The 14002-nt window shown below is 39.6% G+C and overlaps 1 protein-coding gene across 2 annotated transcripts; it reads left to right on the top strand.

Moving 5' to 3' along the window:
- The first annotated feature begins 71 nt into the window (after positions 1 to 71).
- Positions 72 to 13509, top strand: alkbh3 (alkB homolog 3, alpha-ketoglutarate dependent dioxygenase). Of its 2 annotated transcripts, none has more exons than XM_040134076.1 (10): positions 72 to 201; positions 1338 to 1423; positions 1644 to 1753; positions 1862 to 1896; positions 2063 to 2110; positions 2931 to 3034; positions 5299 to 5387; positions 5609 to 5818; positions 6644 to 6742; positions 10891 to 13509. In XM_040134076.1, the coding sequence occupies exons 2-10, from the start codon at positions 1348 to 1350 to the stop codon at positions 11014 to 11016; spliced, it is 897 nt and encodes a 298-aa protein (XP_039990010.1). In that variant the 5' UTR covers positions 72 to 201; positions 1338 to 1347; the 3' UTR covers positions 11017 to 13509. The 2 variants fall into 2 exon arrangements, with proteins under 2 accessions (XP_039990010.1, XP_039990011.1); XM_040134077.1 differs by having other exon boundaries at positions 1335 to 1423.
- Positions 13510 to 14002: the final 493 nt, after the last annotated feature.

Here is a 14002-nt window from a genome sequence, read left to right as displayed (position 1 = left end):
AAATAATAAATGTAATCGGTCGCGATAGTGGAGTCTCAGACAAGCCATGGGGCGGAACCATAGTTTCAGATTTTTCTTTTCCGGGTAGGATTTGTTTTTATGAAACACACATGACATGGCTGTCGAACAGCAGGCGTCCCAGATTATGTGAACTTGTCTCTTCTCCGAGCGCTGTATTAGTGTGTTTTAGCGGCCATTTAGGTAAGTAATTTAAAGATGTGATTTAACATTAGTTAACCGGGAATTTGTTCTGAACTCTGACCTTTACGAACAAAGTGTTTATCAAGGTAACTTTAAGTAGGTTCAGCTAACTTAGTACAGGGGCGAGGTAGCATCTTAAACAAGGTTCGTCTCAGTCAGATTTCACCATCTGAAATACCCTGTGACTGATAGTTTCAGAAGTGACCCGATTAAATCAGTAAAGAATTTGTTAAATTGTCTTTCGACCTGACAATGAAACGCAACCGTCAGTATCTTAATGATAAAATCAGAACATTAAATTTTATCACAGACTTGAAAAAACAAACAAACAAATACTTAACGAGAAAAATCAACAGCACATGTTTTGAGTGCAGAAATGGAAAGATCAGGCAGCTACTAAAAATGCTAGTTAACAGCATTTAAGAGATTCATTATTTACATGAGCAGTTATTGGGCAGGTTGATGTGAAAAATTAAAAGGAACAGGCAAGCAAGAAAAAAAAAGACAAATTATATCAAAGCACATATAAACTACAGCACAAGTGAAAATGCCATTATAAAACAGACACGTACAACCGCATGTATAATAACATTACAGCAACAGATACTGCATAGCAAAGCGTCAAAAAACCACAAAGGACTACGACAAATAGAGCATTACGAGTAGATAATAAAGACCCATTGCACACAAAAGATAACGCAAATAACTAAAGGCACTTAGCACACACACAGGCATACACAGACAGGAAAAAAAAAGGATGTGATCAATTATTTGTGCGATTCTCTCAATTTGGGATGCCAGTTCCCTCAGCACTGCAGTTCTTGTCACTGCTGACTTTACTAATGGCCTGGGGAGTCAAGACAGACACGGTGTGCAGCTTTGTCCTTTTGAACAGCAACAAATAGTTTAAAAATAAAAAGGGGATTTAAATTTGTTGGTTATCATCAGCTGTTGTGACAGAAAACAGAAAGAGTCCCACGTTCCCTCTGGAAGCCCTTGTTTTCATAAATATTAAGCGTGTCAGGGTTTCTTGGGAGAATTCTAGCACAAGTGATCGGCTCTCTGTATTTCTGTTGGCATGTGGAGAGTTTGTTGCGGCGTTGACGAAAACTCGTTTTGTGTTTCTCACCCAGCAGGTGTGTTGTGATGTCGGATAAACGTCAGCGTGCCAGAGTCCAGGGCTCCTGGGCCAAACCATTGCCAAAACACACAGGACAAAAAGGCAATTTAAGGGTCACTGTACACTGTTATGTATGAAGCATGTGACTCCTCAGTCAATTAGATCATTATATATATATTTATTTATTTATAGCCCTGATGCTGCTATAAAATTTTGTTAGTGTCTGGCTGAAATACATAAACTTATAAAAGTGATTTGACTAAGTCCCACTAACCTTCCTGATATGTAGAAAACAGCTTTTTATTTATGTTATTTAAAACAGGTGCAGTTCCAAACAACCATCAACCCAAAAATGCCAACCCAGCCCCTGGTTCCTGGGGATTTGGGCCACAGACGACATCTAAGACATTTGAGTTTCATCAGCCAACTAAGGTAAACAGTTAACGCGTTAAAAAAAAAAAGGAGGAACCTCTGAATTTGTTAAAATGGGTTTTACCAAAGTGCTTATACCTTCTGTTTTCTGTCTTTTCTTCATTACAGCCAATTAGAGATGTTCCACCAGAGAAGGTGATAGAGTAAGTTGCACATTTCACTGGATAGACTTCCTCAGGGTCGTGTTTCATGTAATATTTGATTTTGTTTTTAAAATCAGTTTCTGTTGTTTGTGGCCTGATATCTTGGCTTCGCACTTGGGGTTATACTTTGCACAGAGTGACTAACCAATCATTTTGCTCTGGACAGACAGGCAGGTGATTATGAGATCAGCGGTGGACCGTCAGGAGTGTCCAGGTGAGTACAGTCTAAATGAGAGGGAATCTTACTCAGTGGGAGGAACAGATGGAAAAAAAAAATTAACCAAGTGGAAAAGACGTGATGAACAGGGATGGGATGGTACCAAACAAGTGCATTTATGGCTGATGACACATCTGTGATAGTTTTTAATCCACTAGATGGCAGTAATCCCACAAGCGATATCTTACATGGCTCTTACTGAATATAATGCCTTCTACCCCACTTACTGCATGAGCCATGTTTTTAATAGATACTGAATATGTAGTAATATCTGCTGTATATACGGCGCACTGCTCTTTAAGATGAAAACCAGAATTTCAGTTTACTTTTAAGGCATTTATATGACGCCTTTATTCAGACTAGAATACCGAGTTCGAGCCGACACGGATCTTGCTGTCAATTTTCTGTGACTGATTGCGTGATTCTGTGACTGTGACCCAGTGATTTATCATGTATGAGACGGGTTGTTATTTTGCCAGTTCATTCAGACACTCGTGGGATAAACAACCAGCATGTACGCTGGTGAAAGGTGATGTTGGACTTTTGAATCCAGTATTGCTGGTACTTTGACTGATGAAATAAAAGGTTAGCTTCCTGCTCGCGTATTCTCAACTATCCTTTTTAATTCCTTTATTAGAGAGTTGATAGTATTAGTAGACTTGAACCAGGGATTTATGATTGGCGCCCTAAACCCTAAGGCCATCAGCATGACCCATTTTGGACTGTCCTGTACAAACACTAAATATATGTGCTACATAATATATATATCCACGTTACTTTTATGGGACTGTGTGTGTTTTGTCTTCCATCTGTCCAGACTGCGGCTGCTGCCTGGGTTTCTTCCCCCAGAGGAGGCTGACTGGATGTTCAGTAAGCTGTTAGCAGAGCTTCCCTGGTCCCAGAAGACCAACTACAGACAGGGTGCGTACCAGAGGCTTAAGAATTAGCAGGGGTGAAATGTGAACCTGGGACATAAGCTAAGGGGGGGAAAGGGTTTCCCGACTGCTGCTGTTTTGCTGCTGGGTTTGTGTCTCTTCCCATTTTGATTATTGTGCAGAGGTGGAGTTTTTCTTTTCCTCATGTTTGAGACATTTTTATGGTACTTATAAAAATGTGAAGTACTCAGAGAGCACACCTCTAGTAAGGCTGAAAAATTCTCTGAAATTCTCTATATTTGATATCTTTAAAACAGAATATGTTTAGAAATTTTCAATGTGCATCTGAATTTGCATAAAAAATATACACACTGGTAAAACTGCCAGATTTGGAAAAAAAAAAAAAATTAAGTTAGTACAGTATGTGATGAGAAGATTAACCAAATCACCCAAAAGGTAAAGCTGTAGCCACTGTCTCCTGGCACATGGTTAAGATGCGCAAGGGCTAAATTCTGCAAAACAGTTGGCCTTTTCCTTTAAAAGGAAAGAATAGCTCACACATTGTACCCAGACAGACTCGATAAAGTGAGACTGTTGATGCAGCCTCACTGCCACAGAATCAGCCTTTCCCTCAACTGGCTCCGGTCCATATTGTGTATCATTCTGTGATAGCGCCGTAGCACACAAACAGCACGATGAAGACAAAATGATTTATAAACACTGACTCTAGAAACAAGTTGCGTAATCTTCTAGCCGTCATTCCTCAGACTTTGTCAACAAAATCCATCTGACAGTTGGGTTAAAGGAGAAGTGGTGGAAAACAGATGTTTACCCTTCCCAAAGCACTTCTCCCACATACTCTATCATTTATCCTGCCTTGTTTTAAAACTCGGTTGACTCATTTTTTCCGAGCATTGCTCAGGACTCTAATCTTGAAGGTTTGAGGTTTTGTTAATCTTTTCCCTCGGTGGCATCTTATTATGGAAAAAGTAAAGCTTTTTAGAGTTGATAAATGAGCGCACATAGTTATAAATATTGGCCCCACATGCCCTGAATAATTCAACGCCATAAAAAGTGATGGCTGCTCGAGCAGTTTGTTTTGGTTTTACCATGTTCTCGTACCAGAGGGCTGGCCAAATACACTAATGGCAGATAATTGATTCTTGGAAAGATCTGGTTGTTCCCAGAGAAACTGAGATACACTAAGACCAACAGAGGCAGACAGACAGAGAGTAATTAGATTTAGATGTTTGCCTTACTCTCTGCTAGAAATAGATTCTAGTTACAAAGCAGATGAATGTGTGTTAACACTGGAAATGAATACATTAGGAACAAAACTGTGTCAGCTTTCCGGCTCACTTAGAGTTGTCATTCAGCAGAAAAGAGGTAGCTATGAAGACAGACTCAATCCATTCTCTTTTGAAGTTGAAATTGCCTTGACCCAGTTACTATTGCAATATAGAGATGGATCTGTGCGCTTTGATTCCATCATGAAAACCATCCACTGTTCTCTGTAAAGAAAAAAACAGAAACAGGGTTTGAGTGTTTGATAGGCAAAAATTGATTTTAGGTGGAGTGTCACTTTAAAAGGCTGCAACATCTAGAACCACTTTATTTTTTGTTATTTGTTTGGTTGGTTGTTTGTTTTTTTGTCTTTTAAAACACATGCATCGTTAAATCACCACCACATGTATTTTGAGAAATCAGTACTGGGGCTGGATATGAAACCCCAAAAGATTTTGACTACTAACTGAAATGCCCCTGTAGCACCGAGTATGAACAAGTGTCAAGCATTGAAAGTTGGGGTTGGATGCTTGATGCTTGCTCAGTTTTGATTACTTCAGATATTTTCTAATCTAGATCAGAAAACTTTGTATACTTTTGACTTTATTTTTTTTTTTGTGCAAAGTTATTTACTTAACACTGATGCACCAAATAGTTTGCCCCATTTGGTTAAATGGAAAAAAAAAAAATAAAACATGTTTATGTTCCCCAAACTAAGGTATTGAAAAAGGTGTTGTATCTGTACTGAAGCTAAGGCATCATATTGGCAATGATATTGAAAATGTTTAAACAAGTACATAACAGTGATGTCGTCTTTGTGACTTGGGAATTATGGGAAATTTGGTTTTAATGTTGGGAACCAGATGCTGCTGGAGATAGAGGCTACAAAATGTTCTTACCACAGTTACTTTTGTATTTCCTGAAGTAAAGGTTTTTGTTTATGTGTGTGTGTGTGTGTGTGTGTGTGTGTGTGTGTGTGTGTGTGTGTGTGTGTGTGTGTGTTTGTGTGGTTGTGTTGTGGTCCAGGTGAGGCATATGAGGAGCCCAGGCTGACCTGCTGGTATGGAGAGTTGCCCTATACGTACGCTCGCTCCACCATGGCTGCCAACACACAGGTTAGATAAACTCATTATAACTGCTACAAGACTCAAAGGAAAGATGTGGTGACACAGCAGCCGCCACACATCTATTCTACACAAGTGTGTTGTTGTGTTATCTTCTTTAGATTGTGTCCTTCTGTTTCCTTTTTTCCTCCCTGGCATTCTTTCTGTTTTTAATGTCTCTTTCCTTTATATTATCTGCTGAACTCTTTGTTTTTCTTGCTTTTTCTTGGTAGTGGCATCCGTTGCTGTTAACCCTTCATGAGGCAGTGGAGCAGGCGAGCGGACGCAGATTCAACTCCCTGCTGTGTAACTTGTATCGGGACGGCCATGACAGCATCGGCTGGCACAGTGACGATGAGGCCTCCTTGGGTCCCAAACCCGCCATCGCTTCCCTCAGTCTGGGTGACACCAGAGTGTTCAGCCTTCGCAAGCAGCCTCCGCCGGTGAGATGAGTAGAGCATGGAAATTGGTTTTCCCTGCTCCAAATATATGTCCATTTGTACAATAGCGCTAGGCACAGCATAACAAATGTGTTGTTCAATTGCTTATTAAGTATATTATGCCTCTGAACACTGAAATTCTTGGCTCTATTTTTTCACGCTACCGTTACACTTTATAGTGACAGCACCTCTACCTGCTATGTTAACTTCAAAGTCTTGTTTCATCATCTTCTCCTCATTTTGGCCCTAAATCCAGCTCCCACTGTTCATGAAAGTGCTCTCATAAAGTATTTGATTTGGCCTCCTAAAATCCGCAGATGCTATATTTGACGTTTTGCTGTTTCTCTTCAGTTAGTTTGGTTGCATTACTTGGCTCACAGTCAAGGAAGCTATCTCTTGTTTCTACCGCATGCTTCTTAATCGAGCTGAACTGCTGTGCAAATCTTAATAAAAAAGAGGAGGGCTAGCGTAGCGCAGAACAGCAGCCAAGGTGAGTTAGAGAAAACTGGGCACAGAGGGGGAAGTGTGTTTAGACACAGCAGATTATTTAGAGGCCTGTATTTAATAGCTGTCTGTTATTTCAAGTGCTAAGTATACACTTCCTAGGAGGCAGGCTTCATTAGTCATGACGTAGATGAGTTGTATTGGCATTTAGTTGTGATTTGCAGGCAACAGAAAGTGCCTTTTAACATGTCATGTCACACAAAATTGACCAGGTGTGTGTGTGTGTGTGTGTGTGTGTGTGTGTGTGTGTGTGTGTGTGTGTGTGTGTGTGTGTGTTTAGACGATTATACACTCTGGTTTACCCTCTGTGTGTTTATGCGGCAGGAGGAGAACGGTGACTACACGTATGTGGAGCGGATTCGGGTTCCTCTCAGTCACGGGACACTTCTGCTGATGGAAGGAGCCACACAGGACGATTGGCAGGTAGGCTCCACCAATTAAAATCGAGGGTCCATGCAGGCAAAACGGCAATTCATAATTCATCAATGCCAAGTTATGGTTGCCGTGGTCTCACCACATTTGTCAGAGTTAACTTGTCAAACAAACAACTTGTGCAATACTATATGTCTTGTTTTTGTGTTCTATGTTACCTTTACCATTGGCACAAACTTCTAAGGGCATCTTCTCTTTATACCAAACAAATATGTGTAGAAATCGCCTTACTATGCTCTGTATCACATGATTTATCTCTGTCAAAGAAACCCTACATTACACCACATGCTCAGAATAACCGATTTTACAGGCCTTAATCATTTGCATTGTGATAGGCTGAATCACTGCTGTATTTCGTCGATAAGCAATATAGAGTAGCATAACGAAAGTGCAAAATGTATGTATCACTTCAAGGTTCACATTGCTTGCCTCTCATTATAGACCCTATTACACTGCACTGTAACAGTAGCTCTGAGTAACACTATCACATAGTTACTGCCAAAATGAAGGATACACTCCAATGAATGATGACAACAAAAAAATAACTCAGTTTTCATTTTTTATACTTTCTGTTACCTGCCTGAGATTTTCTTTTATTACAGCATTTTGGTTAAAAATATATTCTTTGGTTGGGAGACTTCTTAGAGTAGACTTTGCTGAAAGCTGTCCTTACTATTGTTAAAACAGTAACCTTGACACAAACAGTTACCTCATTTACCCTTGGACATATACAGGAAATGCACTTAAAACGTCATCTGCCTCAGCCAGGTGAGGTCCGGTGAAGAGGTCACCTGTTGTCCTCGTGTGTCTGTGTGTCTGTGTGTCTGTGTGTCTGTGTGTGTGTGTGTGTGTGTGTGTGTGTGTGTGTGTGTGTGTGTGTGTGTGTGTGTGTGTGTGTGTGTGTGTGGCTAGACAAGTGCTTCTGACCGACACGTGAGAGCATAGACCTGTGTTCAGGGACTCAGGTTCCTCCCCTGAACAACAGGCAGTGAGGATGGATGGAGTGGCCTGGAGAGAAGCATAATAGAGTGTCAGCATAATGAGAGTCATTTGTTTTACAATCGGGGACAGCGAACGGGTTTATATGAGTGCATGAAACTGGATGGAAAGTCTTTAGATGTGTGATAGAGAGTGTGAGTACGTAGCTGGTTTCTGTTAAAAAATAATTGGGTCACGCTCAAAAGTAAGAATATTTTATATTACAATAGATTGAATTTCATCATGACGAGAGGTTTTCAGCCTTTGGAAGAATAGATGCTTCACTTCTGTCTAAAATAGGTCATACTATTTAGTTTTACCATTTTTAGATTTGTTTCAGTAAAAAAAGAAAAAAGAATGCAAAACAGCTGTGCAAGAGAGGACAGAAACACTGTGTTTACTTAAAGTCAAATGTAAATCAAAAAATTAGCATAAAAACAACACAAAAAAACAAAAGTATGTAATGTAGTCATCTGAGGGTGAGGGAAAATGGTGAGAAAAGGAGAAGCGGGGACGAGACCACTCAGACACTTTGGTGTAGATGGGTAAAATCAGTAATACAGCAGATTGTAGATTACAGCACTTATTCCTAACTAAACTCCTCCATGGCAAATTGAAAACTGTGATCGGGAGGACTTGTAAAATTGTCATGTGCACATCAGTTGCCACATGAATCATTAAACATATTACTATTAGGTGATTGATTTTGTCATAGTTGTATTCTACCTTCCTAATATAGTAAAGTAAGGTATTTGACCTTCAGTGGTAGATTATTAAGCCGAAACAATTTAAAATGCATTTAGTTTAACTAGACTATAGTTTGCCTCGCCTACATATGAGTACATAAGGGTGTGACACAATTAGATTAGTGTCTTACACAAAAAGAAATGGTCCTAAGTGTTGCAGTTGAGTTCCCCTTAGATTAAGCACTGACCAACAATATCACTGATATAAATAAAAATTTAACCCAATCCAGGTTGAGTTGCAGTGGACAGTGTTGTGAGTCTCTGGGAAGAATGAATAAAAAATAAAAATGGCCCACAAATGGAGCCTTTGGGAACTCCACTTGATGTTTGTTCTTTAGGCGATGGGCATCGATGAATGGAAACATAATCACCAAACATAAACCTACATGAACTTAATTATACACTCATCACGCACTTTGTTAGGAACACCGTACTGATACTGGGTAGTTCCTACCTTTGCTCTCAAAGCAACCTCAGTTCTTTTGTGGCACCGATTCCACAGGATGTCGGAAACATTCCTTTGAGACTCTGCTCCATGGTGACGTGATTGCACCACATCATTTCTGCAGATTTGTCAGATGCACATTCATGCTGCCGGTCTCCCGTTCTACCACATCCCAAAGGTGTTCCGCTGGTTTCAGATCTGGTGACTGGGGAGGCCACTGAAGTGCGATGAATTCACCGTCATGTTCACGAAACCAGTTCGAGACGGCATTTGCTTTGTGCCATGGTGCATTATAATGCTGGAAGAAGCCATTAGAATATGGTAAATTGTGGGCCTAAAGGGATGCACATGGTCAGCAACAAAACTCAGACAGGCTGGGACATTCAGACCTTGACTGATTGGTATTAAGCGGCCGTAAGTGTGCCAAGAAAACATTCCTCACACCATTACACCACCACCAGTCTGGACTGCTGACACAAGGCAGGTTGGGTCTCATGGATTCATGCCGTTGACGCCATATTCTGACCCAACCATCTGCTGCCTCATTGGATAATTGCATGAATTAGTAGGTGTTCCGGTGTTCCTTGTAAAATGCTTGGTGAGTGTATAACCGCTAATGAATGTCACAAAATCCATAAAAATTTTGTTGTACACGTTGAAATGTGATCTCTTTTTCCAGAGCCCTTCTCCACTTATGGTTATGAGAGGAAAGCAGCAATATTATATATCTAAAAATTTTAGATACTATGCTAAGAAATTCCTTGTGTTTAAAACGTCGAGCTGGCCACATTAAAAAGTAAGTGACAATTAAAATGAGTGAGGGAAAAACAAAAGGGGATGGTGTGAACAAAGAGAGGGGGAACAACAGAGTCAATGAAAGGGGTTTAAGCTTACCAGAAAAAAAAAAAGGAGAAGGTCACACGTGTTTTATGGCGACACCTCCCTGAGTATCTTAACAAAGGTTTCATCTCTCCTTTAAAGATCTTGCCAGAGAAAGAAGATCACACCACCATTAATTCTCTCTTTGTCCCTGCAGTCAGAGTCTGCCTAACAAATTCCCCAGGATCAGGCAGAGAGGTTTGGAAGTGACTGCTAAATATTTAACTAAACCTGTCAATCCCGCTGAAGTACTTCATGTGTTTGAAAAAGGATACAGGGTTATATCTGCCTGTTCCGGACTCTTTCTTTTCACACAGTTGTGGATATGCAAACCTTTCACCTCCTGTGTCTGTGTCTGTGTCTGTGTCTGTGTCTGTGTATTTGTCTGTGTCTGTGTCTGTGTCTGTGTCTGTGTGTGTTTGAGGGCACTAGGTGCACAAATGGAAAGAAAATGCTATCATTCTCATATGCAGAAGGTCCAGACATAAATGAGTTGAGCTCTTGAGGGAATAAAAACTTTGTTTGTGATATTTTTTAGGAATGTTTTTGCAAAGGGGGATAAATTTGACTTTTACCCCATGTGTGAAACGGCAAGAAAATGGTGTTTGTTGTATGTTGTCACATTTTCTGGGTGAGTTGCAAAACAAAAATACTGTTGTGTTTTGGAAACTCAATACTGATCTTCTTTCCTTATGGTCTCACGTTTTTTTGTTTTCTAATCTGAGCTGCATGCCTCTATCAGTCAAACAGCAAAGGTACTGGGGCTTTTATATAAAATGATCCTTTTGCTGCATAGAGTAGAATATATATGACATTACAATGTGAATACAGATTCAGATTCTCAAGACTGATCAAGATCAGCTTGTACCTGTATATATTTCCTCTTAATAAGACCACTATCAGTCAGTTTTATTGATATATGTGTATTGCTGCACTTGCTCATTTCAACCTCATCTTTTTGGTAAGGAAAGCTAATGACCAGAGATCTCATTCTTCAGCCATAAATGTCTGAAAAGTAACTACATTAAATACCTTGAAAATTAATTTAATAGAATAAAAATTTACCGCATCTGTCTCTCTGTCTCCACCAGCATCAGGTGGCTAAAGAGTACCATGACCGAGGCCCACGCATCAACTTGACCTTCAGGACTATCTACCCAGAGCCGGAGGGCCACAGGCTGGGGACCAAGCTTCGCTTCACTGCCAAGCAACAGTAAACTCTCCTCCGAGTCAGGTACTTAACGCTTAGGAAACCCTGTGGGAAGTGGTTTTGCATTTCAAACAGTGCACTGATCCAGTCAGCGCTAGATCTGGTGGCTGGAGTGTGAGCGAGGCTCAAGCTAATAAATGATGCAGAGATTTTGCCAAACGTGGCTAGGTAACCTGCAAACGTCCTCGCCCTTCTCAGCGAGCGTGCAAGCAGTTTCCGCTGTTTGACCCAAGCCTTCCGATCACATCGCTGAGTTACAAAACCAATGTGAATGACAGCTTCCTCCAACTGAAACAGGGAGATTTGCAGCCCTGCCTGAACTCACCTGTTGCATAAGTGAACCGTAATAACGCCTCAGTCGTGAGCAGTGATGATGATCAGATTTCAGTGTTTTCAGAGAAGCTGAGTAGAAGAGCGGGCGATGATGAGGGCTTTGAGGCTTGATCAACTGTCAGCTCTGAATATTACTTTGACTTTATTAATTCATTCAGCACAGACAGTTGTTTCATTTCAGACAATAATTTTATGAAACTTTTTCTTAGTGTGTTTGAGTGTTTAACTCAACTCAACAACCACTGCTTTTGTTGCCAACAGTAAAAGTTTGGTTTGCACTGGGAAGCTCCCAGGTGGCAACGTCGGATGTGGTATAAACAGATTTCATCTCGATATCCTTATATTTGCCATGATGAGTCACTTAGATTCAAGTGTTTTGTTTTGGTTTGGGTTTTTTGTCACACTTTCGTTTTGACCATAAATTTAGAGAAAATGTAGTTTTGAGGTTTGAAAAGTCAGTGTGTGCGTATCAATATTCACATGCAATGAAAAGTGTGTTTATGAAAGTCAGAGTCCCGAGTTCTCACTGTACAGCATGTCACTGATGATCTGACTGTTGGTGAAATACCGTGAAATGTAAACGATTTCATTCTTAGTTTATCTTGGGGAGCTACGTGGAGAGAACATATTTGCTATAAAAGGAGACAAAACAAGTAAAGTCGCCACTTAAGCCAATTGCAACTCCATCAGGACTAGAATTTGTTAATTGTCTTGTCGAAACAAGATTTGACCAACCCCTCAAAGAAGTAGTTCAAGTTTTTTTTAAATACAAATTCAGGAACAAGAATCTTTAAAGTCCATCTAAGACGTGCTTACACAAGTGTTTTGAGATAGCACATGCATAGTTTGAGTCGTTTGTTTTTGTTAACAAATCAAGTCAACATGGCATTTTCAACTGAATAATGACACTGTGTTTGAAATGTATAATTGAAGACCGGGAAACCGTGCAGTACTGTACACCAAGCATGGATTACCTGCATACCCATTGTAATTTGCAAGTTGCATTTTTTTTGTTTGAATGATTTATGATTGTCTCCCTTTAACTTTGTTGTTGATCAGTTGCAAAAAAGCCTTTGTTTTTGTTTTGTTTTAAATGACTGAAAGTATGTTTAGTAAGTATCAAGTGGTAAATCAGATTGTTAGAAATCAGATTTATCCCTTCATACCTTGAATAGTGTAGTTTTTGATACTAATCAGTCCTGTATGTTGACCGACATCAGAGCTACCTGCTGTTTCAATAAGAATTCTCGTTTTAAAATTTCCATTAAAACCTGTCTTTGGTAAATCAATAAATGGAGAAAAATATTTGTTTCTAGAAAATAACCCCATTTAGACACAGAATTGGTGATATTGCTTGATTTATCATTCTGTTAAAATTATAGCAAACTTGGTCAAACTTGCATATATTACGAATAACAAAGAGACATCAAACAAAAAGAAATTCGTATGGCTAAAGTTGCTATAGCGACACTTTAACCAGTGGAAAAGGTAACAGAAGAATCCCACAGCCATGCACAGTTTGATTTAGACGAATAAGACAGAGGAGGTTTAATAACCTGAAACAATAAAAAGCGAGACACAACAGGTAAACAGGAAACAGTTGTTTATGACACTTTAAGGTGCTGTTAGCAAAGTCATTAATCCAATGAGCCTGTACTGTGTAGTTAAGATTTTGAGTTTCCAATAGATCTAAGGTACTAAATCGGCACATGCCTCGGGTACTTTGACAGCCCACGTGATGGGATATTCTGTTTATTTTGTAACACTAAAGAAAGGAATGTGAAAATAAAAGAATGAAATAAAAGAATGTGAAATATTGTGTCCTATGTTCCACAAAACCAGATTTTTTTTTTGTCTCTTAAACGTATCATACAAACATGAATTATTAGCAGCACTACAGTTGATCAAAATTTTAGTTGAAACGGGTAAGTTTAAATGAAATACAAGGTTGTGACAGGAAGCTTGTCATGAAAATATACTGAAATCTGAGAATATTGTTTGCAAAACACAGCGAACAGGAAAAAGGTTCACCTCAGGATCCCTGAGAACTGAGAGGTTATGTAATCATTGTTGTAATTATACATAAAAGATGTGATGAGGTTGTTTAATGGAAAACAATCCTTGACCACTTCATGTTGGGGTTTTATTAAAATCATGTGCTACAGTGTAGTCGGACAGTTGTGTGTTTTTTGGCATTTTGGCTTTGTCGAGCACTTTTGGTTTAAACTGAAACAGTGAGGCTAAAGTGCTGACTCTCAGCTTTAAGGTTGTTTGAGGGTTTTCACATCCGTGTTGTGTGAACTGAGTAGAGCTCTGTTCCACTATCTACTTAGAAAAAATGAAGATTGGGCAATAGACTTAATATACAGATGAGGGAACCAAGGTTTTTTTTTTTTTTTTTTTTTTTTTGTGTAATACAGATGCAACACATTATCACCAGGCCGCTGCTGATGTCTCTGGGCCACATACTTCGGTCATTTACGTCAATGGTTTTGCAATATGCTGACTTTATGTAGATTCGTCGTAATTCGTTCCATTCGTTTTTGACTGTTAAATTAGGTGACTATTTATAAACATGGCTAGGATCCCAAGTCATTTATCTAGTGTTGATGGAAACGCCCTCATGTTACAGCTTGAGAGTCAGCACCATAACCTCCTAG

Source organism: Xiphias gladius, chromosome 8, assembly GCF_016859285.1.
Source record: "Xiphias gladius isolate SHS-SW01 ecotype Sanya breed wild chromosome 8, ASM1685928v1, whole genome shotgun sequence".
NCBI lineage: Eukaryota > Metazoa > Chordata > Actinopteri > Istiophoriformes > Xiphiidae > Xiphias > Xiphias gladius.
Note: the sequence above shows the minus strand (reverse complement) of the source record. Positions and strands in the feature narration are given on the sequence as shown.